Here is a 22,159-nt window from a genome sequence, read left to right as displayed (position 1 = left end):
AAGAAATTGTACTTCAAAGTCTTTGTGGATAAGCTAAGCCATAAACAAGGTTGCTTGAACATTATGATACATTAAAAAAAAAAAAAAAAAGTAGCCAACCTTTAGTTGGGCATGCGAAATGCCATCCTCATTTTGTTTCTTTTTCTTCATTGTATCCCTCATGCTTTGTTTTACTTTGTGCTCTTTAAAAGCTACTTTGAAGACCAAGTAGCTAATTTTTTTTTTTATGTTAACCCCATGTTCTTGCTTATGGGATAACTGACCTGAACTAACTAAGACTGTCTGAGTGGACTTATCTTGATGGGGGCTCCAGTATAAAGACACTTTAGAGCCCTTTCTTCCTGCTCCTCCCAACTAAGTTGCCAGCAGAAAGATTCTTAGAGTCACAGTATCACAGAATGACTTTGGTTGAGAGAGGCCTTAATAATCATCAAATTCCAACCTCCTGCTGTGGGCAGAGTCGAGCCCACCAGTTCAGGCTGTCTAGGGCTCCATCCAGTCTGGACTTGGACACCTCCAGGCATGGGGCATCCATGACTTCTCTGGGCACCTGTGCCTCACCACCCTCTGAGTAATATTTTTTCTTAACATCTCTCCTAAATCTCCCATCTTTTAGTTGAAAGCCATTCTGCCTTGTCCTATCACTGTCAGAGCATGTAAGCTCCCTTCAAGTACTGGAAATACTGGAAGGCCACAATGAGCTCTCCCTGGAGCCTTCTCTTCTACACAAAACAACCTCAACTCCCTCAACCTCTGTTCATAGTAGAGGTGCTCCAGCCCTTCAGTCATTCTCGTGACTTTCTTCTAGACTCCCTCCAACAGCTCCACATCCTTCTTGTTCTGGGGGATCCCTAGGCTTGGACACAGTACTCCAGATGAGTCCTTATGAGGGCAGAGTAGAGGGGAACAGTTATCTTCCTTGCCCTATTGGTCACCCTCCTTTTGATGCAACCCACAATACAGCTGGCAAATGCTTTGGTTTGTGTTTTTTTGTTTGTTTGTTTGTTTGTTTTTTGGTGGTTTTTTTTTTTTTTTTTTTTTTTTTTTAATCAAGGAACCATTTATCTGAAAGAGTGATTACTTGTTTTTGCTTTTCCCTCCCCTGGGAGCAGTTATGAACTATTAGAAAAGGGCTGTACTTGAATGCAATATTTTTTATGTATCTCCACCAGCATCTGTAGCAATGGAAGCACCTGTACAGGCCACCCTGTTGTGTTACACCACAGCTCATTAACTATACTCAGCCCTTTTCTAGATAACCTGGTAACCCAGCCACTATTAATCAGTTTATGTTAGAGTATGCCTCATGGGTATTGAATGTGCTGCTAAACATCTGTAGTAAGAAAAGACAAAACTTCAGCAACTGTGTCAAGAAAGAAATGATTACATGATTTTATTTTCTTTGGATTTTTATGAAGTGCAATGTAGTGCCATGGATCTTTTGTTTTTTTTTTTAATGGAAGATGATTGTAGTTGCTCAGAGAAGTGCATTACAGTTAAGAACTATGAGAAAATGAAGATTTGTAGTTTTCACTGTTGGGGCATTTTCCTTATCAGTTGAACTGATTGAGATTTCTACCCAGTCACATTATTTGAGAGACTCAAACTTTTGAATCTTTCTTTCAGTTATAGTGGAGTCTGAGATAGCTGGGATCAAGAAACAATCTGGAATACTCGCCTTAATCAGTAATGTCGGTGTTTCTCCTCCCTGGAAATTGTATGCTTTTCCCCCTCTACCATATGCTTTTATCATTCACTGTGCATTGGTCATATGCCCTGCAACCCTCAAGTCAGGAATATCTTTCTCAGGGGTCATTCAAGACTTTCTGCCATGGACTTATGTGGAAGTAAAGGCAAAATCTTTGGAAGATCAAGTTTAGGTTTTCCTGGGCACGACTTTGATTGTGAAGGGTGATCTGGAAAATGTGGAGCTTCTGGCATCTCCCTTAGACTTGAGTCAGTGAAGGGAGTATCTTCATCAGTGCCAGCACTTTGAGGGCCAAGAAGTGATAACTCAGGAAATTTTGCACTGGGAGGTGTGAGAGAATCTTGCATATTTAGAACTGGAATGCGATAGACAGATCCAGTTACTTGGAATGGAAAGTAGCTTCCAGATGTGCGTGTCTTGTTGCAATGATGCTTGTGGTAGTGATGATAGAGGTAAGGATGGTGTCCGGGAGGGGGAGGGGGAGGAGGAGGGCAGTGTGGCCCATGATGGGGAGGAGGGTGTGGGTGATGTCCGTGAGGAGGAGGGCAGTGTGGCCCATGATGAGGAGGATGGTGTGGGTGATGATGTCCATGAGGAGGAGGGCAGTGTGGCCCATGATGGGGAGGATGGTGTGGGTGATGATGTCCATGAGGAGGAGGGTAGTGTGGCCCATGATGGGGAGGAGGAGGAGGGCTATTTTGCTCATCGTAGGGAGGAGGAGTAAAAGGGCGAAAATCAGATTTCTCTTGAATAAGAGGAGGACTGTGTTGTTTGTCATAGAGAGGAGGAGTGGAAGAGGGGTTTTCTGGTTCCTCCTGGGGAGGAGGAGGTGGGTGGTGATGTCCATGAGGAGGAGGGCAGTGTGGCCCATGATGGGGAGGAGGAGGTGGGTGGTGATGTCCATGAGGAGGAGGGCAGTGTGGCCCATGATGGGGAGGAGGAGGTGGGTGATGATGTCCATGAGGAGGAGGGCAGTGTGGCCCATGATGGGGAGGATGGGGAGGACTATGTTCTTCATCATAGGGAGGAGTAGAAGGGGGGAAATCAGATTTCTCTTGAATAAGAGGAGCAGAAGAGGGGTTTTCTGGTTCCTCCTGGGGAGGAGGAGGTGGGTGGTGATGTCCATGAGGAGGAGGGCAGCGTGGCCCATGATGGGGTGGAGGAGGTGGGTGATGATGTCCATGAGGAGGAGGGCAGTGTGGCCCATGATGGGGAGGATGGGGAGGACTATGTTCTTCATCATAGGGAGGAGTAGAAGGGGGAAAATCAGATTTCTCTTGAGTAAGAGGAGCAGAAGAGGGGTTTTCTGGTTCCTCCTGGGGAGGAGGAGGTGGGTGGTGATGTCCATGAGGAGGAGGGCAGCGTGGCCCATGATGGGGAGGATGGTGTGGGTGGTGATGTCCATGAGGAGGAGGGCAGTGTGGCCCATGATGGGGAGGACGGCGTGGGTGATGATGTCCATGAGGAGGAGGGCAGTGTGGCCCATGATGGGGAGGAGGAGGAGGGCTATTTTGCTCATCGTAGGGAGGAGGAGTAAAAGGGCGAAAATCAGATTTCTCTTGAATAAGAGGAGGACTGTGTTGTTTGTCATAGAGAGGAGGAGTGGAAGAGGGGTTTTCTGGTTCCTCCTGGGGAGGAGCCAGACCGTGGTGTGGAGGGGGAGGGTGGTGATGTCTACCATGGCAGGGAGGAGGAGGTTCTTCGTGGCTGCCTTGATGATCTTTGTTGAAACCATGGTTATGCTCAGAGTCTTCAGGTTTGAACTGAAAGGTCGGTGGACCTCTATGCCTGTGACGATGTCTGTGATGATGGGGATGCTTGTGTGGCCAACCTGGCGCTGGAGATCTGCATCTTTGTCCATAATAACGTTGCTGTTTATAAAAAAACCAAAACACCAGAGCAAGACATATTAAGACATATATGTTAATAGAACAAACAGAAGAAAATGGTGACAGAGAAAGGTGGGAGTTAATGGGTTTGCATTTATGGCTCCAGTGGTTTGGAAAGGAAAAAAAAAAAACAACAACTATTCTTTTCAAGATAGAAGGGAAGGAGTAGGTGATAAAATGTCAAATTACCAAAAAGCATATGAAAGTACTGCACTGTGATAAAATGAAATGATGTAACCAACTGAGCACGATTTGTAATGGATCAAAGCGAAATGAAAACCACACTGGAATCATTGTTGTAATATGAAATGGAATTCCAAATATGATACAGATCATCTTCCCTCTCCTTGCTTTCTAAAATTATCTTTGAACTTGTTTGCCAATCTCTACTCACTTTAACTGAGCAGTGTGATTAAGCAGAGTGGAGACACCTTTGGAGGAGGCAGTGGGGATAGCACAATTCCAATTAATCCTCTGACTATCTTAGTAGTCAAAAGCCAGTCTGTTCTCACATACAGGATCACAGCCAGGGAGTACTAAATAACCTTTCTTCTGTGTTTCTTCTGTGAGAGTGGACTGAAACTGCAGTAACCTGCATTAGGACATAGCCAGAGACATTGCAATTATTGAGTACCTACCCAGGGATGATAGAGTTCACAGTTTATTTCTATTCCATTGGGTTCCTCTGGATCACTAACAGTTCTTGCCTTGCAGAATCCTGTGCGCTAAACAAAACAAAACAAAACCCAAAAACTCAACAATGCACATCTGGGTTCTTGTGATGGAGATAATAGAAGCCACTGAAAAGTCAGCATTTAAAAGTTAGGCCATCTCTTTGGATACCTAACTGTGTTTATATAATTAGGACCTGAGCTTTCTGGCCAATCATACTTGCCCTCTAAATAATGAATAAAGTATATTTCTTTTTTGAGTATTCTTGACTATGAAAACCATTTCTTCATACACATCTAGAGAGCTATTGCTCTCCATCTTACTTCACTTTTGGTGTCTGTAAAAGTTGGTAATCTACCAATGCCTATATTGACTGATTTTTACACGTATTTTTCTGTCTTTGCTTGCCAAATGTCTGTTCAGTTTAGGCTATTCTGAAATTTTGCTTGAAGTCCTCTGAACTTGTTGTGAGACTGCTTTTGAGATGAATCTCAAATCAGAGATTTTTTCCATTTATATTTTTGAGAAGTAATTTGTAGTAATCTTTAACATTACTTCCCTTGGTGTCCTGTTTGCAGGGACTTTTGTCTGCTGTCTAGTACTGTGATAGCGCTCTGTAGATAAACCTGAATTATTCAACCCTCTTTTCCCCTGTAGCAGAGAGCAAAAAATAACCCCTGACTCACAGATATGACATAGGACATGTATTTCACTTAAAATCCATGATTCATGTTATTGTAATTGTTTTTATGAAAATAGCATGGAAAATTTACTAGGGAATGGCCACAATTTGAATGAGAAAGCCAGATCCAAACAGAAGAATTGAGCTCTAGATCTGAAGTATGCCAGACTTCTGTTATATACGTTTGATAGTTTAGACTGGCTCCTTGTAGAGGAAACATAGTAGGATCTGAACTTTGACATGCTGGGTTCTGCATTTTGGGTTTGGGTGCTTGCTCCTAAGAAACACTTGGAATCACTGTGGAAAGATCATCCTGGTGCCATCACTTCTTATTCCTAGGCTCTACTTACAGCGTGCCAGTCATCCAGAAATTCACATTCCAGTGGCTCATCTGCTTGTTGCTGTTCTCCTCTGGAACATTTGGTCTCTTTTATAGAGAATCCTAAAATGTGAGCTTCACGCGAGGCAGTCTGGAAAAGACAGGTCAACTAAGAGGTGCTGACTGGGTGTATTTAAATAAACAAAAAGGAAACAACAACAAAAAAGCTGTAATTTTAAAAGCAGCCGTGCTTCATGCTGTTATCAACATCTCATATCATTCATACACTATCTGTGCTCTTCAGAAGTTTGCACATGGCTCTGTATTCAGCAGGAAAAGTGGATTAGATAATTTCTGCCTTTGCTCCTCTCTCCTTTATGAGTTTCATAAATAGTTGCTTTAATTTTTGACTGTAATAGTTTATTTCAGGTCTGTTGAAGGTGTCTGTAGCACATGTGCCCATAAGTTTCACTGGTTTAACTGAGCTTTTTGAAGCAGTTGCACACACTCTGCAGGATGTGTTCTAACGAAACTTGATAGTTTCTAAGTTTTATGCAGTCTGTTGAAATCCAGTGGTGAATTCTGAATTCTCACTGTAGCTGAACATGGAGAAGTGTGAAGATAAAGAAAAAAATAAGTTTTAGGGAGAAATCCTTGAATCCAGGTAATTTGAAATCAGCTGTGGGCTGAATGGGCAGAAGTCCTACATGGAACTACAATATAAAGCATGCTAATTTTCTGAGCAGTATTGCAAGCTACGGAGAGGGGGGGTTGGCATGCTGTAATTTAGATGGATTTCAGGAGCAAAATGTGTTGTGGAAGAGGTCTTTGCAGAGGTGTCCTGAACTGGAACATGTATTGGCAGAATGATCCTGTGCTTTTTAAGTAAAAATCTCCAGATCTAACAACAAGTAATTGTGGTGATGCGAGAATTATGCTTCTAGTCACCTAAAGGATAAGTCTTCATGTTGACATCACTTAGAGATGGAGAAATCATTTAGCTAAGACAGTAGCTCCTCAAGAGGTACAACAAATTTACAATACAAATTTACCTCCTGTTCTTCAGAGCTCTCAGAGTGCTGCTTTGTTCTACAGCAGCCAAAATGATGTTGAGTCTGCTCTCAGACTCACGTGCTAAATATTCTAAGAGTAAAAAGTTATCTGGCTTAATTTGATAGGATGTATGACTGTGATAAGGCACAGCTGTACATCTCGACACACTATGGCTGGTGGTAAATAAACTCTTATATTGTATAATACAGTAGGAAAATAGGCATACAAAATAAAAATATCCACACAAAGAAGGCTGACATTCTGAATGCCATAGCGTTAAGCAGATAAGAAATCCTTTTGCTTTCATGTGCCTAGAATTGATAAGGCTTTGCAGAAGTAGAACCTTCAATTTTAAGCAGGTGTTTTATATTGAGAGGTTACACGTAGTATTTCTGATCCTGGAAGGATTTGATTTCAGGGCCCGTGGTTTTGGATCTGCTCCCAGAATGCTGTCATTTCTTGTTAGTAGTTCTAGGACCAAATGCCACTTACCGCCTTCAGAATCTTCTCAACTTTGTTGACTTTGAAGTAGTTTGTGTGGTTACCCTCACGGTTGAATTTTTCCAGGAGCTTTGCAGCAAGATCTTTATGTTCCTCAGTGACTTCTAAGACTTCAACTTTTACAGGACAATCTTTGCACTCTATTAAATCGGGAGGAACTGTGAAAACAGAGCGGTTACTAATATTGCAATGGATATTAATACTCTTGAGAGTAATATCTGTGTATGCAACTTTAATGTGAACTCATATGAAGAAGCTGAAATACCAAATGCTTCCTTGAAGTGAAATGTCTCTCTGCAAATACAGGTCTGTACTGTCATGTGAAAACGAATATTCTTAAAAAACTTCTAGCTTAACTTTGGAATCTAACCGACTCAAATGGGCATTCTTTCAGAGTTTGGGTTTTATTTTCTGATACTCATTATCTTGCTTTGGTGGACTGGAGAAGTGATATTTGATATCAATAAAGCCTATCTTAGAGGAGTAGGGTACTCTTAATTTTATTAGTCATTCTTAACGTACCATTTGAATTATCAAAAGTAGGAATGGTAAGCACATGAGTCAATCTGTCATGGTTACCATCCAATAGCAGTGCACAGACTTGTACTTCATACTAGGACTGGTTTGAGGTTTGAGGTATGTGTTAGCTTACAAGAGTGGCTGTTTTACCTGGACTTAATGTACAATTATATCCATATAATTTAGGTTTCTTCAGCATCGGGCTTGTATATGTGATAATCTTACATTGCCCAAAGTCCTGGAGGAAAAAAAGAGAATATATGACTATCAGGTTATTTTCACTGGATTTAATGAGATGTAGTTGATCATAGACATTGTGCCTCCTTTCAATGTTCAGTATTTGGAAGGATAACAGATGTGGTCATTAACAGAATGTTTGTTCTAGTACCACTCAAAATCTGTGTTCAGATAAGATGGGATCTCCTTCTACAAAAGCCTTTGTTTAATTTTCAGTTTGTAGACTGAGGAGGCAATGGAAAACTAACACAGTGTTCTCAGTCATTGTAGTGCTTATTTACCGTGAGATACTGCTAACTAGCAGGGGAGGCTAGGATGCAAGAGATACTCAAAGGTTGTATCAGTCTTCATCAAAGTGTGGATGGACCTTTTCTCACATTCATTTTATCCATCTTAACCTTTTCTTTCTCTCTGCCCATGGCCTCCCTGCTTTGTCCTGTGTGGCAGAGAATCACTGCTCTCCTATTTAAATAAAGTTTTGCACAGGTATTCTCATTCCACACTGCATCATTGTACTGCAACAAATAAGGACAAATACTGCAACATATCGTATGTGTAGTGATGCTAACAGTGTTTTACACTGTCATACCACAAACTCAGCCATGCTCTAAAACTGACAGAATATAACACTGGCCTTTCTGGCTGATATACTAGGAACGTGAGTTAAAAGAAATCATTTCTAGTGCCCTTTAGTTGGTAGCAATTTATTCACAAAACATCAGTTCTGTTAAAAGCAGTGGAAAAGTGGAAAATGTCTTTTGAGACAACTAGCTTAATGAAGCTGTGCTTATTTGATAACCCTTTCCTAAACCTTTAGCTGATGCTTAGCAACTCTAGAAACCAATCAATGTTATTTTTGTAGCGAGCCATATTAAAACCTAGCCTTTGCTTAGAGTGCACAGGAATTCCTAGGCAATCAAATTATATATTTATTGACATATGATTCTGCCTGGATGCTATCACTTACCATGGAATAGAGATCACCATATTCACAAGTCTCCCAGGGTCTTCCAGATAACACGGAGCATTCAGTTTCCAGCACATCCAGAGTTAAGTAAAGGACTGATGAATTTTCCTGGAAGAGAAGTATGGGTTAAAAAAAAAAAAAAAAAGATTGTTTTTAAGAAACTTGGTCTGAAATAATTTTTTTTTAGAAGTAGATACGTTTAATCGTTCTTGTAGCTTCACCAGTTCCCTAGCAAGGCTCTTCTGGGCTGACAAGCATAGTATCATGGAAGGGTTTAGGCTGGAAGGGAGCTTTCAACGTCATCTTGTGCAGTCGGTTGGTCAAGGCAAAGCTAAGTTTTAAGTTAGATGAAAATTAGATCAGCCTTGTCCAGCTGAGTTGTATACACAACCAAGACAGATACTCTGCAACTTCTTTGAGCAGTTCCAGCACTTAGTCACTCGCTGTAACATTTGTGGCCTTACACCTAGACAGAATTTCCTTTCCTGCAGCATATGGCTGTTGCCTCTCAAGTTCTGTTGAGAACCTGTGAGAAGAGTCTGTTGTTAACCCAGCATCTGTCCCATAAAGAAAATGGTAATGTTGAAAAGTTGTCATTCCCTCCTGATTTTCACATTAAACACCCTGGTCTATTAGCAAACCTGCTGACAGCTTTTCCAAATTCATCCGTTTCAAATGACCTTAGTGACCAGATGCTGTTTCAGAACTTTGCTTCCTACCCTGTTTATTTGGGGGGTGATGCAATAAAACTGTAATCCCAATAAATTTAGAAGCCTTAACTCTGAAATTCTTCTAGTATGTTCTGTTTCCAGAGCAAATGGGATGAGGAATTATAATTTGAATATGACTGCCATTGTAATGGAAAGTGGTGTTAAGAATTATTATGCTCACAGAAACAGTATTTTATTTTTCTGTAGGGTAATGAATCTCAATTCACATTTGGAATGCATTACTTAAACTTTGTGCAACCCCTGTATGGACATTAGGAATGAAAACGTTTCGTTTTATCATTTGGATAAATTGATGCAAAGCCCTTCGCTGTGATTGAATGCATCTTCAGGTTTTAGGAAACTTCATCCATTCAGATTCCTTTGTCAGAGTGTTTCCAAACAGGCAAGACCTCAGGAAAGAATTACCACAGTCTGCTGTAATGTTTTGTTAGTGAGTGCCCCCAGTGTGGTGTTGCACACTAGTTTTGCAGTGTCTGTGTCTCAGCATTGTCTCTCTTTTAAAACAACAGGCTAGGTGATCTGGACAAAGACATGCATTATTCTGTGCCAGAATCAGGAAAAGAAAATAGCCATCCTGGCACCCATTCTGCCCATTATGCACACGATTATTCTCCGCTTGGAGATAGTTAGCATTTTTATTGTACTTTATAATTTTTTTTATAAATTCAAGCTGCTAGTCGTCATATTAGTAAAATGCAGACAGAGAAGGGAACAAATACAGTGACAAAGACTATTTTTCTCTCATTTGTGTTCATGGAATTGCACTGAATGGGATGGTAAGATGGTCTTTTGTAAAATGTACTATTCACTAGGAGTGAAGCGATTCAATGCATTTACTGTGTCATCAACACTTGTGAAATGCTAAAGAAGGCAATTTATCCCTGGCAAATATTTATTTTCTTCAGTAGGATGCATTTAGATTCTATAAATCCTAAAGCAGAGTTTGGGTTTAATTAGGTGTCTGCATCCTAACACGCGGAAGGAAATTGCTCTGTTCAGCAGCTCTGTACAAGCCCAGAACTGTTATGGTGAGGTACATGAAGTGTCTCATGCCACTACAACTCCCATGTAAACTTAGCAGAGATACAACTGCTAAGAATTTGTCAGGTTAAGTTTCTTCAGGGGATTGATGTCATAGTTTTGATGCACACTATTGCATGGAAAAATAGATTATCCACTGAATAACATTCTGGTTTTTCGTTTGTTAGTTTTTCAATGTTGCCTTGTCAGGGCTGCCACCATTACGTTTTGCTCAGCATGGAAGAAACCACTCCCACTAGCTTTTGTTCTAAGAAGGCACAGAACCCTCGTGGGATTAATGTTTTAGCAGTAGGTTAGATCAGTTCTTATAGACTCTGCATGGCTGTTGATGCTGTGAAGTGCAAAGACAGCAAAATTTATTTACAGCAATTTATTAATGATGAATTTATTAAAATTTACAAAGCAAAGCAGGAACATTCTTCAAGGGCAGGAGACTTGAGGGCTTAAGTCTCTATGCTGAAGACTGCTTGCTTCCTAGATGAGCTTTTCAATCACTTGGCTATTACATCAAAATCCAATTAATATCACTCCCTGCATCCTTTTCTTTGAAAAACAAGATGTTCTCTTGATATTCTAGAAGCCTACCTGGAGATCTGTAGTAATCTGGACTTTGGGTTTCTTTTTGAGTTTTTTCTTGTCTTAAGGAAGGGGCAGTTTTAAGCATCTCCATCAAAAAACAGTTTGCTTTTTTTTCAGTTGCAACACTGAGATGCGTAATACATCTCCTAAGCAATGCGCATGTGCAGATTTTCATTTACTAAGCGAGCAGCTGAAAGGTAGCCAAGTTCATAGGTAATACTGAGTGTCCTTGGTCTCTGTCATCTAGAAGTTAAAGTAAATGAATTTTGTGTTCTGTTGACTACAGCTGTTAATTTGCTTTGGCCTCTAGGAAGGCATTCACTGAGAAAGGCTCGTGAATATAGTCTCTAGGAAAAAGAGAGAGAAATATGGAGAAACCTATGAAATGGGAAATGGTCCTCCTATGTACCTATGAAACAGCTCAACATCGAGCCCTTTCCCTTTTTTGCAGGCTGGTATTTTCATCTCTAGCTTCCTCAACCTTTCCTCTTTCTCTCCAGTTACACAGAGATTTGTAATTAAGATAATAATGAAATACCTATCTTGAACTATTCCTTGATCTAATTAATGCTAGACTTTAGCATATTAAAGAAACCCTCTGAGTATAAATTATGAATGTTATTTGAGACCTGACAACAGCCCAGGCAGATTAATTTCTAGTACTTCACAAAGCTATTCAGAGCATCTCTCATGCTACCATCCAGTCGGCCAAGAAAATAGAAGGCATTCAGCATCCCTGGAACATGCAGTCAATCATGCACAAGTGAATGCTGTGATGACGTAAATCAGATCTGATTCATTAAATCTTATCAGCATTGCTCTGTTAAAAACAATCATCAGCGGCTTTCAATGAACTGGCTCATTATTTTATCATCATGGTCTTGTATAAATCAGCTTTTAAATCAACACTTACCGTGTGTAGTCTGTGTGCATCAGCAACACGGAACAGGCCGAACACGTAGCCGTCCTGGCGATGTCTGTTCACCAGATCCAGCGCTATTCCTGCGTCTGTCTGAATGGCCTCACAGTCCGTAGGTGCAGCGACCTGGCTGGTTTTGGTTTGGGCATTGCAACAATGCAGAAGTGCTAGAAAAAGAGCTGAAGTTACACGCAGCATTTTGTTTGTGGTGTTAAGTCACTTCTGCTCATGCTCTGAGAAAGCCAGTATTCTGCTTTTGAATCAAAGCGGCCCACAGAAGCTTTAAATGAATGCTAAAAAGTCACGGTTTTATATAAATTTAGGTGTTGTGTCACAGGACCATTACCTTGGCCCTGGATTAATGTTTGCAAACTGGAAGTAAATGATTACACTGTGATTTGAACAGATTTTGAAGAAAGTGAGCCCTTAAATAGTCTTTGGACCACCATCAAAGGGGCTGTGTTTGTGGTTCTTTAAGCAGGCATTGTGCAATAGTGTTTTACTATGAAAAATATTTAGCCTCCTACACTATGCTGGTGAGCCTGGCATTAAGAAGTGTGAGTTTGTTTGCAGGTATTATGCAATCTATGCAATCTTGGTTTCCTGTTTGCAATAAAAATTGTTGAAATGAAAACATAAGGAACCTTTGTGGTTGTATTATGGCTTCGTCTGTGTGATTACAGCTCCTTAATGGTGAGAGCACCAGTGAGCAAGAATGTCACTCAGATCAGGAGAAGAGATGTAGCTCATGGTACCCTTGCAAGCTGCTGGTCCATGGCTTCTGTGCAAGTACCTGCCACTCTTGCAGATGGGAGAGTTCAGAGCAGACTTCTATCAGCTTCACCTGTTTTCAGAATGGCACACAGAATAGGATTGATTGGCTTAATACCAGCGTAATCAAGTCGTGGCATGGAAGGACATAAACCTACCTTCGTGCTCTCAGTCTGGGTAGTTGTGTGCTCTTTGTCTGCAGTAGTTTCAAAAGACTTTAAAAAAAAACCAGCTCTGATAGTATTTTAGTGTTTATTAAAATAATGCAGTGCATACTAATGTTCATAGCTTTCACAGCTGTCAATATTTGCATGTTTGACTTTGAGGGCTTTATTGTATTTATTTTTGAAAGAAGCATTAAGAAATATTATGGATAATCACTCTTAACCCTCATTAAATTAATCTTTATTGAATAAAAACCCAACTTTTAGCTTGTCTGTCATCTGAGAAATCACATTCAAAAATGCCCAGAGCCAAAGCAGTGGCATATGAGCCCATTGTGTCCATTTCAGTGTGAGAGTGAGGAACACTTGGCCCTAGTCTGAATTGATTTAAAATGGAAAAAAGTAGTATACCTGTTTGCAAAGTAGTGTACGTGTTGCCACAGGGAGATGTGGAGGTGAACAGTATCAGTGAGATACAGTCAGAAATGGTTTAAAAAGTTTGCGGACAACAGGTCTTAAAGTGGATGCTAGGACTGAGCAGTCGCACTCTTTAATATCCCCAGTACAATAGTCCTGGACACTAGAAAAGCACAAGGGATGGATTGCAAAAAGGAAGCAGGCCCACATGCTTCTCCTAACCACAATTGTTTTGCCACAGTGAGACATGAATACTGGGCTGGAAGAAAAACTCTGGTGATGCAGTCTCACATTTCTTTTGTTTAAGTTTTTTATGGTGTTTCATTATAACAATTCCAAATTTCTTCTGGAAAAGAAAAAAAAAGGTAAAATAAATGCTGTGTAAATAATCAAAGGCATCTGAAACACTTCTCCCCAGTTAGAAATAATATTTGCATCAGTGCTGCGTTTCATATCCCAGCCCCATTCATTACTTACAGCACTGTTTAATTTTTCAAATGGGCAGTCGTACTGAAGAAAGGCATCAAATTAGGTAATGTATAACATAATTCCCTTAGTCATCCATTGTTTGCAGATTGTTTGTTCGTTATTTTTCTTTTTGTTCTCTGCTGTTCGTGGTGACACTGATCATTTTCTTGACAGAGGCTTATGCATTTTTTATGGGTGAAACAGAAACACTGTGAATAAAGAGTATAAAATGTACAGTTCCTGCAAAATTAACCGCAGAAGTAAAAGTAAGGTTCTGTTCCCACTATAGAGTTTTGTCCTCAATTTTTGAGGGAAATGACAAGTTGGTTTAATTATATAAGGTTATACTATATAAGTACAGTGTAATATAATATTAAATAACATTCGTATAGGTGTCATATTATTTAGGTTAATTATATAAGGTTGACCCATAAAGTAATAAGAAAACCCACTAGCTTTTAATGCTAAACAGCGTTGACATCCTCTTCTCCATTTATGCACCATGACACAGAGCATGGCTTAGTAAGGACCCTGAGAGCATCCCTCTCCCAGCAGTTTGGCTGCCAGGGCTCAGGGCCAGCTCAGCAGCAGCACAGCTGAGGCTGCACCCCTTTCACCTCGATGAGCTTGGGGTGAGAGTGCCACACAGCACTGCACGGCAGCCACAGCCAAGGCTGTCTCAGCCCTCTGAGGGCTTTTGCTCTCTGCAGTTACCTTTCTTCCTTGTTCTGATGGGAAGAATTTAAGAATTAAGAGCCGAAGTACCCACTTACATTTCTCTTTGTAATCTGTTCTTGTGTTTTTGTGAAGCAGAGAACTCAAAAGACGAGTGCTTTAATAAGCAGTTTATTTGTTTAGAGATGTTGCACAAATGGGAAGACCGCTTTGTCTCTGTGGCTATTATTTTGTTGCAGGTAGTTAGGGTGACTGGGTGCTGACTAGACTTTGGCAGGCTTTCCAGTAAGCAAAGGATGTAGGATGGAATCTATCTGCTTTGCTTCTCCTGGGCATGAGTCTGATAGAGAAAGTTCTGTAGGGAAAGGGAGGATAACTGGTCCAGTGGCTGGTTTGTCTACGTGAGTCGTTTCTCCATGGGGGGCCGGTGGAGTAGACATACATTCTGTAGCCTTAGGTGGAATTGGTTTTCTATCTTCCTGCTCATTTTGACTTTCTCTTACTTTATGAAATGAGATGTCCTCAGTTGAAGGAGGGAGAATTTTGACACAGCCCATTGTTTTTCCTAGATGTAGGGAGAAAGGATTGGTTTCTGCAGGGAAAGCTTGTTGATGATTCTGACTGGATTCTTCAGATCCCTGATTAGTTTGTAGTTTTCCTTCTTCAGTGGCAGGATTCTTAAAAAAAACGGCAACAAATATCACATTTATTGGAGCTGTTACGATTTTTTTCTTATGTGAAGAAGATCACCCTTTACCTACAATCCCAATTTGCAAAGACCAGCTGCAGAACAGAACCATGAGGGTCAGACACATGGAACTTCCTCTTAAGCCAGTGCACGAATCCTGGGTAACTACACTTCTTTTTGTTATTTATTATTATTTCTTTGTAGATCATTTTGAGCACTTCTCTGTGATAGATGCTGTACTCTCTTGCCTTTTTACCCGCCTAGCAACAGTCTGCTTTATCACAAGAGAGATTTCTTCCTGATTTGGCCTTATCACTTTCTTGAAGTCCATATCTTTGTGAATTAGAAAATTTGAAAATGGTTGGGCTTTCAGGAGTTCAATTCTTTTTTTATAAAGCAGTGCTACTCTTGCAATATTAAGATTAGATTAAGAAATACCTGCGGGCTGTAGATTTCACAGGATATTGTGACGGTCTCCTTGCGTTCCATGTCACTGTTTACTACAGAGCCTTTGCAGAAACCCGTTTGCTGGAAGAAGAAAATGCAAGTATTATTTTCACAGTGCTGCTGATACTTAGCTCTTATCTTGTAAAATTGGTGATTATGAAAGGCTGAGTTGTTACAGGTTCTACATGTATTTGTAGGGATAAGCAGCTTGGGCAAACTTTTATTTTGGGATTGGCAAGCTTATAAAGAAAGGCAGCATTTTGAAAAAGGCTTTATGTTTACAAAGCAGGGTTAGCTAGCACAAAAATAAGCTGTGTTAAGGTCTGTCTCCAACAGCACACATAAGTTCTGATGCAGCAGAGTATCCCCGTGGAAGCGAGGTGCGTAATAGAGCACAGTGTTGTTTCTCAGACAGAAACAAATTCACATCATACTAATGAAAGAATCCATGACAAGATGTTGCTTCTAACAACTATGTGTTTACTGGACTGCAGATAGTATGACTTGGATCTCAGTTAAGATGAGACTTGAAATGGAACATCTCAGCAGCATGCTCATTTAATCTTTAGGTTTCCTTTGATATTTTTTTCCTTGGATGTTTTCCCCAACTGATTTAATTGTAGCATGGATATGTTCTTTGTGCTCTGTTTGCAATTCGTTGTCTGTATCTGCTTATATGGAAAAAGTCCTTAAAAATGTTTTGCTTTTGTAAAGCAATAGCTACCCATTTTTTTCTGGACTTACTTTTGTTTGTTTTGGTTTCTTTTGTTCATAGGCTTCTAGGAAATAGTTTGCAACTTTTACTGAATTTTTTCCTGTATTTTAAAGTAGTTTGTATACATGCAAGTCAGGGCTACAACCCATAGGAAGACTTCCTTGGGTTTTGCTTCTTGTCTGCAGAGAACCAAAGGATTAGGAATCATAGTATCTGTTTGTACTTACAGCTAATTCAGGTGAAAGAGGCTTGCACTTGGAGATGTCAGCAACTGGTTCCCTTCTGGGGCAGGATGTCTCCTGAATTACAAACTCCACAAAATGCGCCGGACCAGTGACCCACTGTTAGTAACAGACCAGTGAGAATCCAGTGAGAATCAGCCTATGTGTGGCTGTCAAGGAGGAGAAAAAGTCCTGCAGACCTCAGAATTGTTGTAGAACTCCTTTTAAGTGTGGAAAGAGCAGGTAGTATTTGGATATTGCTACTGAAAGTGATTTTTACCTGTGCTACTTTATTGCCTGATTATTTTTTCGCTTCTTACAGATGCACAGTCCTGTTAGCTCATGGATGAGCTGTAGTTCAAACAAATTTTATTTTTCCTGATAGATTAGCATCCACGTAGAACTATAAATCCAAAGTCTGCTCATTGTCTCACTGATCAATTCACTACTTTAATGAAGAGGATCATTTTTTCCATTTTTTTGAAAGCACAGGTTTCCTCTGGGTTGGAAACTTGATTAAATATTGCATTGTAGCACTGTTTAACAAAGAGCAAAATCCCCCCAGTCTCTATGTGTAATGAATTTTAGAGAGACTGGATATTACTCTCATAAACAGCATTTTGCCAGGAAATCACTAATTCTCTATTATTCTAATATTAGTTTTAAACCAGGGTTAAAGTCATTTAGATCTGTGTAAGAAGGGATGACTGTGCTTTATTAAATATGTTCTAGTAGGAGCCATTAATATACGGTGATGATGGAAGGAAGAGCTCATAGTGAAGCTTTCCTAGATTTTGGAATGTCAATCTTCAGTTTTACAAAGAGTTCTTTTTGTAACTGATGGAGTCAAAATCTTGGATCAATGCAGATCCTTATTTCCCAGGAGAATTCTCCATGGAAGTAACCTCAGTGCTATACATATGCAGCTTCTAAATAAGATGTAAGATGTAACAAATCATATTTCTTGACAGCTAAAGCAAGTCGTATGAGCCTTGGCTTACCTGCATTGAAGCTCTCGTGACGTTGAGGACAGAAAAATAATGAGTTTGTTCACTCTTTTCATTGAATTTGGCCAGGCTTTTAACAGCGGTCTCCAAATACTTGGGCTCAGTTGGACAGTCATCAACTGGGCAGTCAGGACATACTTCCCAAATATATCTGGATGGAACTTTTTTATTCAAACAAAACAATGCTGTTAGAGAGGAATTCTCAGGACCATAGGAACGTGCTGGCAGTGTAGGTCACTCCAAATGCATCTGTACCCCCAACCCTCCTTAACTCCAGAGCAGCAAGATGTTCATGGTTTCACTCTGCATTTTTGAAAATGTCATTGGATTCAGAGACACTTCAGAAAAAAGCTCAGGCTGCTGAGAGTGGGCTTGCTGTTCTCACTTGCCCTTCACAAACCTGTAAAGATACTCTTTGGGACGCAGGATAAAAGCCCAAATAGGAGCCGTGGGTTTCCCAGATGTGAAAAGAGCTGTTCTCTGCATTGCTTTGTGCTGCAGGACTGCTCTGGCCTTACGATCACTGACCTGAGAAAAATAGGTCAGGTGAAAGCTAATGGAGACACTGTGTTGCCATAATTACAACTAAAATGCAAATACTAGATGGCAAGCTACTTTCCCAGTCCTTTTTAAAAGTGGGTGTAATAAATAAAGACATACCTGGCTGCAAATTGCACTCATAAGTATTCAGATGAGCAATTTTTCTTGGCTGATTAATGTAGATAATTGCTTTGCATTGACCATAAACCTAAAACAATGTAAACATGCAGAAACAATTAACCTTTAGCAGCCTTTGCAGTGATAGAGGGTGTGCTGTTAGTTTTCTTCTCACGGTCATGAAATAATTTTCAAGAAGAAAACTGTGTTAATACTGAAATGGGGCCGAAGCACGTTTCTCTTCTGAATATCCCTTTAGAAATAAAAACTCAGATTCCCCTGGTGTCAGTTCTGACAGTTCTTGTCAGTTCTTGTGCAGTATTTGTCTGCAGGATGGCCTATGGAGGGCCACTCTTCTGTGGGCTGAGAGCTGCCCATGTGTGAGAGAGCGCCTTACCCAGCCTGTACCCTGCAGTCCCTCGTATCCCTGCTTTCCTCTCCCTGCTCTGCTCATAGCAAGGAAGGAGAGTCATATGAATGACCCTAAATAGGTTTTGTGGTACAGTAATAGCACCCTTGCACACCAAGAAACACTGGCTTTTGCCAGAATATAAATGCTGACCTATTAATATTCGTTTTACCTTTGTGTTTGAAAGTCAAATTTACGTTCTCAGTGTGCTTCTTAAATACAATCAGGACCTCTAGGACAAACGTTTCTAGACTTCATAGAAGCTGTTCTTTTTTCACATGCAGGGCTTCTTTCTAGCCAGTCTCCATTCCTTAATGTTGCTTTTCACTTGTTTGGAATAATTTTTGTCACTTGTAATAACAGTCATAAATCACTTTGTCTTTGCAGCTTATCTTGCTGGGCTTTCTGTTTTCTCCCCTTTCCAACACAATTTTTTTCAAAATTGTTGAAACAAAAGTGGAATTAAAGCAAACTAAAAATTCCATGTTATATAAAAGCAAATCTCTTTTATTCTCTCTTGACAGTCTGTCTTTAAAACAAACTCTTACAGGGCTAAATAGTGCCCTAGCATAGCTGTTTAGCTATATCTGCTTATTAGTTGTGATCAAAATTTTTCATTCAATTTTCATTTTATAAAATAAACCTTACCTCTCTGTAAACTGACTAGAAAGTACAGAGGAAAACTGTGAACCTCAAAAATGAGATTTGATTTTTTTAACTAAGACTGCTGTCTGCTGAGAATGCACGCGTAGGGATTTTGCTGTCTTTAGTAGTACCTGAGTAACACTCATACCTGAGTAACACTCATACCTGAGATTCAGTATGAAAATAAAATCCTTACAGTTGTATGAGCTGGTCTGACCCTGCAGTTCTTCCACAGCTGTTTGCTGAGTACGTGGCATTCGGTATCCACTACGTCCAAGATGAGATAGAAAACAGAACCAGTGATCTCCTGAGCACAAGAGAAGAACGGGTCTTATCACACAAATAAAAAAACTTACATGTATGTTAACTGCATATTTAGACTGAGATTATGTCTTATTGAAGAGGGAGGTAAAACCCAATGAATTGATTTCACTGGTTTATGGAGAAAAGAAACCACTTTATGGGGTAAGAGTCTTGTAGAAGTCTGGGGCCAATGTCTGTACCATTTTGACACGGTATTTCTTGTTTCCTGTGTCTCTCTTGTATAATATCAGCTCTACTACTCTGGTTATTATGAGGTGATTATAAAATCTACACATCTTTTTGTCTACCTGCTTCGGTATGCATCATTCTCCTCTGGGGAAAGGATAATTTGGGGTTTATTCAGAGCTCAGCAGATCTCTGAAGGTTTCATTATGCTGCTTTTAATTTTCATAAAAAGACCGCTATGCAAGGCCTTTTGATATCTGCTTGGTACTGAATAAAGGCTCGTATCTTTTCTGCTCCAACAAAAAGATCCCCTCCTCAATGCTGCTGATGCTAGTACTGCTGTGCCACGTGTGCTGGGAAGCTTGGGAGCCAGAAGAGATTTGGCAGCAGCACAGAACTGATTGCGTCTGTGGCAGGATGTTCTGGTGCAAGGGGAAGGAATGAAATATTTTGGCATGATTTGTCATTTTGGTTAAGTGGCTGTTATTGAAGTTAATCATGAGTATCATGTATGAAAGAAGGCTCTGTCCTACTTACGTGTAAGTTAATAGCAGATGGCTTATTAGTTTCAATTAGAGCAAAACTGAGCCACAAGTTGCTTAAGGGCAGATTAGAATTTGAAGTCATTTTGAAAATGTTTTTATCGTAAGTACTGGCTAAAAAAGTGGGGGGGAGGAACTTGGGCTGATTAAATATACAGACATATTTCTTGAAAATGTTGAGGTGCATTGAAAGTTGCATAATATCGTTACTGCCAATGATTATCCCTGACATAGCCAACTGCTACTGTGTACTCCATTCCAGCAGCAGCAAGATTCTGACAAAGGGCTCAGATTGCTTGGTGTGTTATTACAGTGTCTCAAAACACCTTATTTGTAGGATGAGCTCATTGGATGCTTACACAAAATAATAGCAGTAAATTAAACTTCCGAAGAAACAAAGAACAAACTGTGCCCTAATTGAATAAGTTAAGATTCTAGGGAATTAAGTGGCAGACCAAATCCCAAGCAAGGCTCAGAATCCTCTTGTGCTGAGGTGGACTCTGCATGGGTGAAGGGAGAAGCAAGGAGTCAGAGTGGTTTAGAGCATGTCTGCACCCAGCTTTGGTGACGGGACTGGCACCAGCTCCATGAGCGGCACTGGGTTCTGGGCCAACCCACAGGTGTCCTATGTGGAAACAGCTCTCAGAAGAGCTGACCCAGTGCTTTATGCATTTGGGCCTGGTGCAATCGTTTAAGGTTATTCCTTGCTAGTGCTGGTAGCTTCATCTGTTGTTACACAAAATAGTAATAAATTAAGCATGCACAGGGAAATAAAACATTTGAGGATACGTATTCCCTGTTGTCCCCTGTAATTTTTGCACTTGAACTGCTTTTGGATTTCTTCTGGAGAATGAGTCATCATTTGGAGATGTGTAAAGGAATTTCCTGGTCCCGAGCTGGATGTGTTTCCACCTGTTAGCACTCACATCTTTTGTGCAAAATGCGTGGTGACTTATTAGCTCTTGCACTCCAACTGCTCAAGGCAGTGGGGAGAAGGTGTAATATGAAATTAAATCCAAGTAGTAGTGTTTCATATCAAATTGGAACTGATGCCTGGAGCTATTCCAGGGGCAGGCTGCAGAGAATCATGCCTGAGCTTTGCTCTCTAATTGCCCACAGTGGTGATGAAACTGTTTCTATTCATCTGTGCATAAAGGTGACATGGCCCCTGCAGTCCCGTGAACGTAGATTTACATTTGTCTCAGAATATTTTGCAGTTCAAATCACCATTGGTGGGGAATAGTGATAGATACAGGGCTCTTCGTGAGAGAAACGGGTGTAGAACAAGCAGTAAACTTACCTGAGGATGTTCTCTGACACTGAGAATGCGATAGAGGCTGAGGATGTAGCCCTCTGTTCGGTTGGCATTGATGTGGCGGAGGGCCAGGTCTGCAGCCTCCTCCACTGCAGCGTCATGGCAGGTGGGGGAGAGCAGCACACTTGGCAGCTCTCCGGCAGGAGGAGAGGCAGCCCAGGAGCAAAGCGCCTGCGTGCCAAAGAGCACTGAAATAAGTAAAAGCATTCTGCTTAGAAAAGCAGTGCAGCAGATCAGAATGGCAAGTTGGTACAGAAGAGCTGAGAGCTGTGTGAAATAGCAGGCTTTGTAATGGAACCATGTCTTTATAAACTGGTGTCCTCTCTTTGTTACGTACTGCACATCACCTTTAAACTATAGCTACAATTGCAAACACTAAGTCAATGATTACAAGGTTTTATGTAAGCGTTGTGGCTTTCTCTGAGACCAGAGAACACTTTTTCCTTCTGCCTTTACAGCTTCAGTTCAGACGTGGTTGGGCAGATTGCACGACTTTGACCTCATCACGAGGCACAAGAATATACAGAGAAAGCTGCTTTCTTAAGGAGCCAGCTGTTCTTAAATAAACCTGCATACAGGACAGCTCTGGCTCCAGCTCTGTTGTGTCAGTGATCCAGATTTTCTCTCAAGTAAAACAATGACTGAGGTCTCACTGATTTGAGTGGAAGTGGGGTAAGAGTCAAGAGGTTGATGGATTTCACACCTGGCAATT

The 22,159-nt window shown here is 40.6% G+C and overlaps 2 protein-coding genes across 2 annotated transcripts; both read right to left on the bottom strand.

Annotated features, from left to right (window-relative positions):
• Positions 1–1,812: 1,812 nt before the first annotated feature.
• Positions 1,813–13,086, bottom strand: HRG (histidine rich glycoprotein; the record flags this gene model as incomplete). The annotated part of the gene is made up of 8 exons (XM_079539632.1): positions 1,813–3,579; positions 4,236–4,322; positions 5,302–5,421; positions 6,816–6,982; positions 7,494–7,581; positions 8,548–8,655; positions 11,812–11,984; positions 13,014–13,086. The coding sequence occupies 8 exons, from the start codon at positions 13,084–13,086 to the stop codon at positions 1,813–1,815; spliced, it is 2,583 nt and encodes an 860-aa protein (XP_079395758.1).
• Positions 13,087–14,575: 1,489 nt separating this feature from the next.
• FETUB (fetuin B) lies at positions 14,576–21,654 on the bottom strand (the record flags this gene model as incomplete). Its single annotated transcript, XM_079539959.1, has 7 exons — positions 14,576–14,989; positions 15,439–15,528; positions 16,390–16,503; positions 17,385–17,551; positions 18,051–18,138; positions 19,298–19,408; positions 21,433–21,654. The coding sequence occupies 7 exons, from the start codon at positions 21,652–21,654 to the stop codon at positions 14,576–14,578; spliced, it is 1,206 nt and encodes a 401-aa protein (XP_079396085.1).
• Between the last annotated feature and the right edge of the window lie 505 nt (positions 21,655–22,159).

The sequence above is a fragment of the Tetrao urogallus genome (assembly GCF_951394365.1).
Source record: "Tetrao urogallus genome assembly, chromosome: 9".
Taxonomy (NCBI): Eukaryota; Metazoa; Chordata; class Aves; order Galliformes; family Phasianidae; genus Tetrao; species Tetrao urogallus.
Note: the sequence above shows the minus strand (reverse complement) of the source record. Positions and strands in the feature narration are given on the sequence as shown.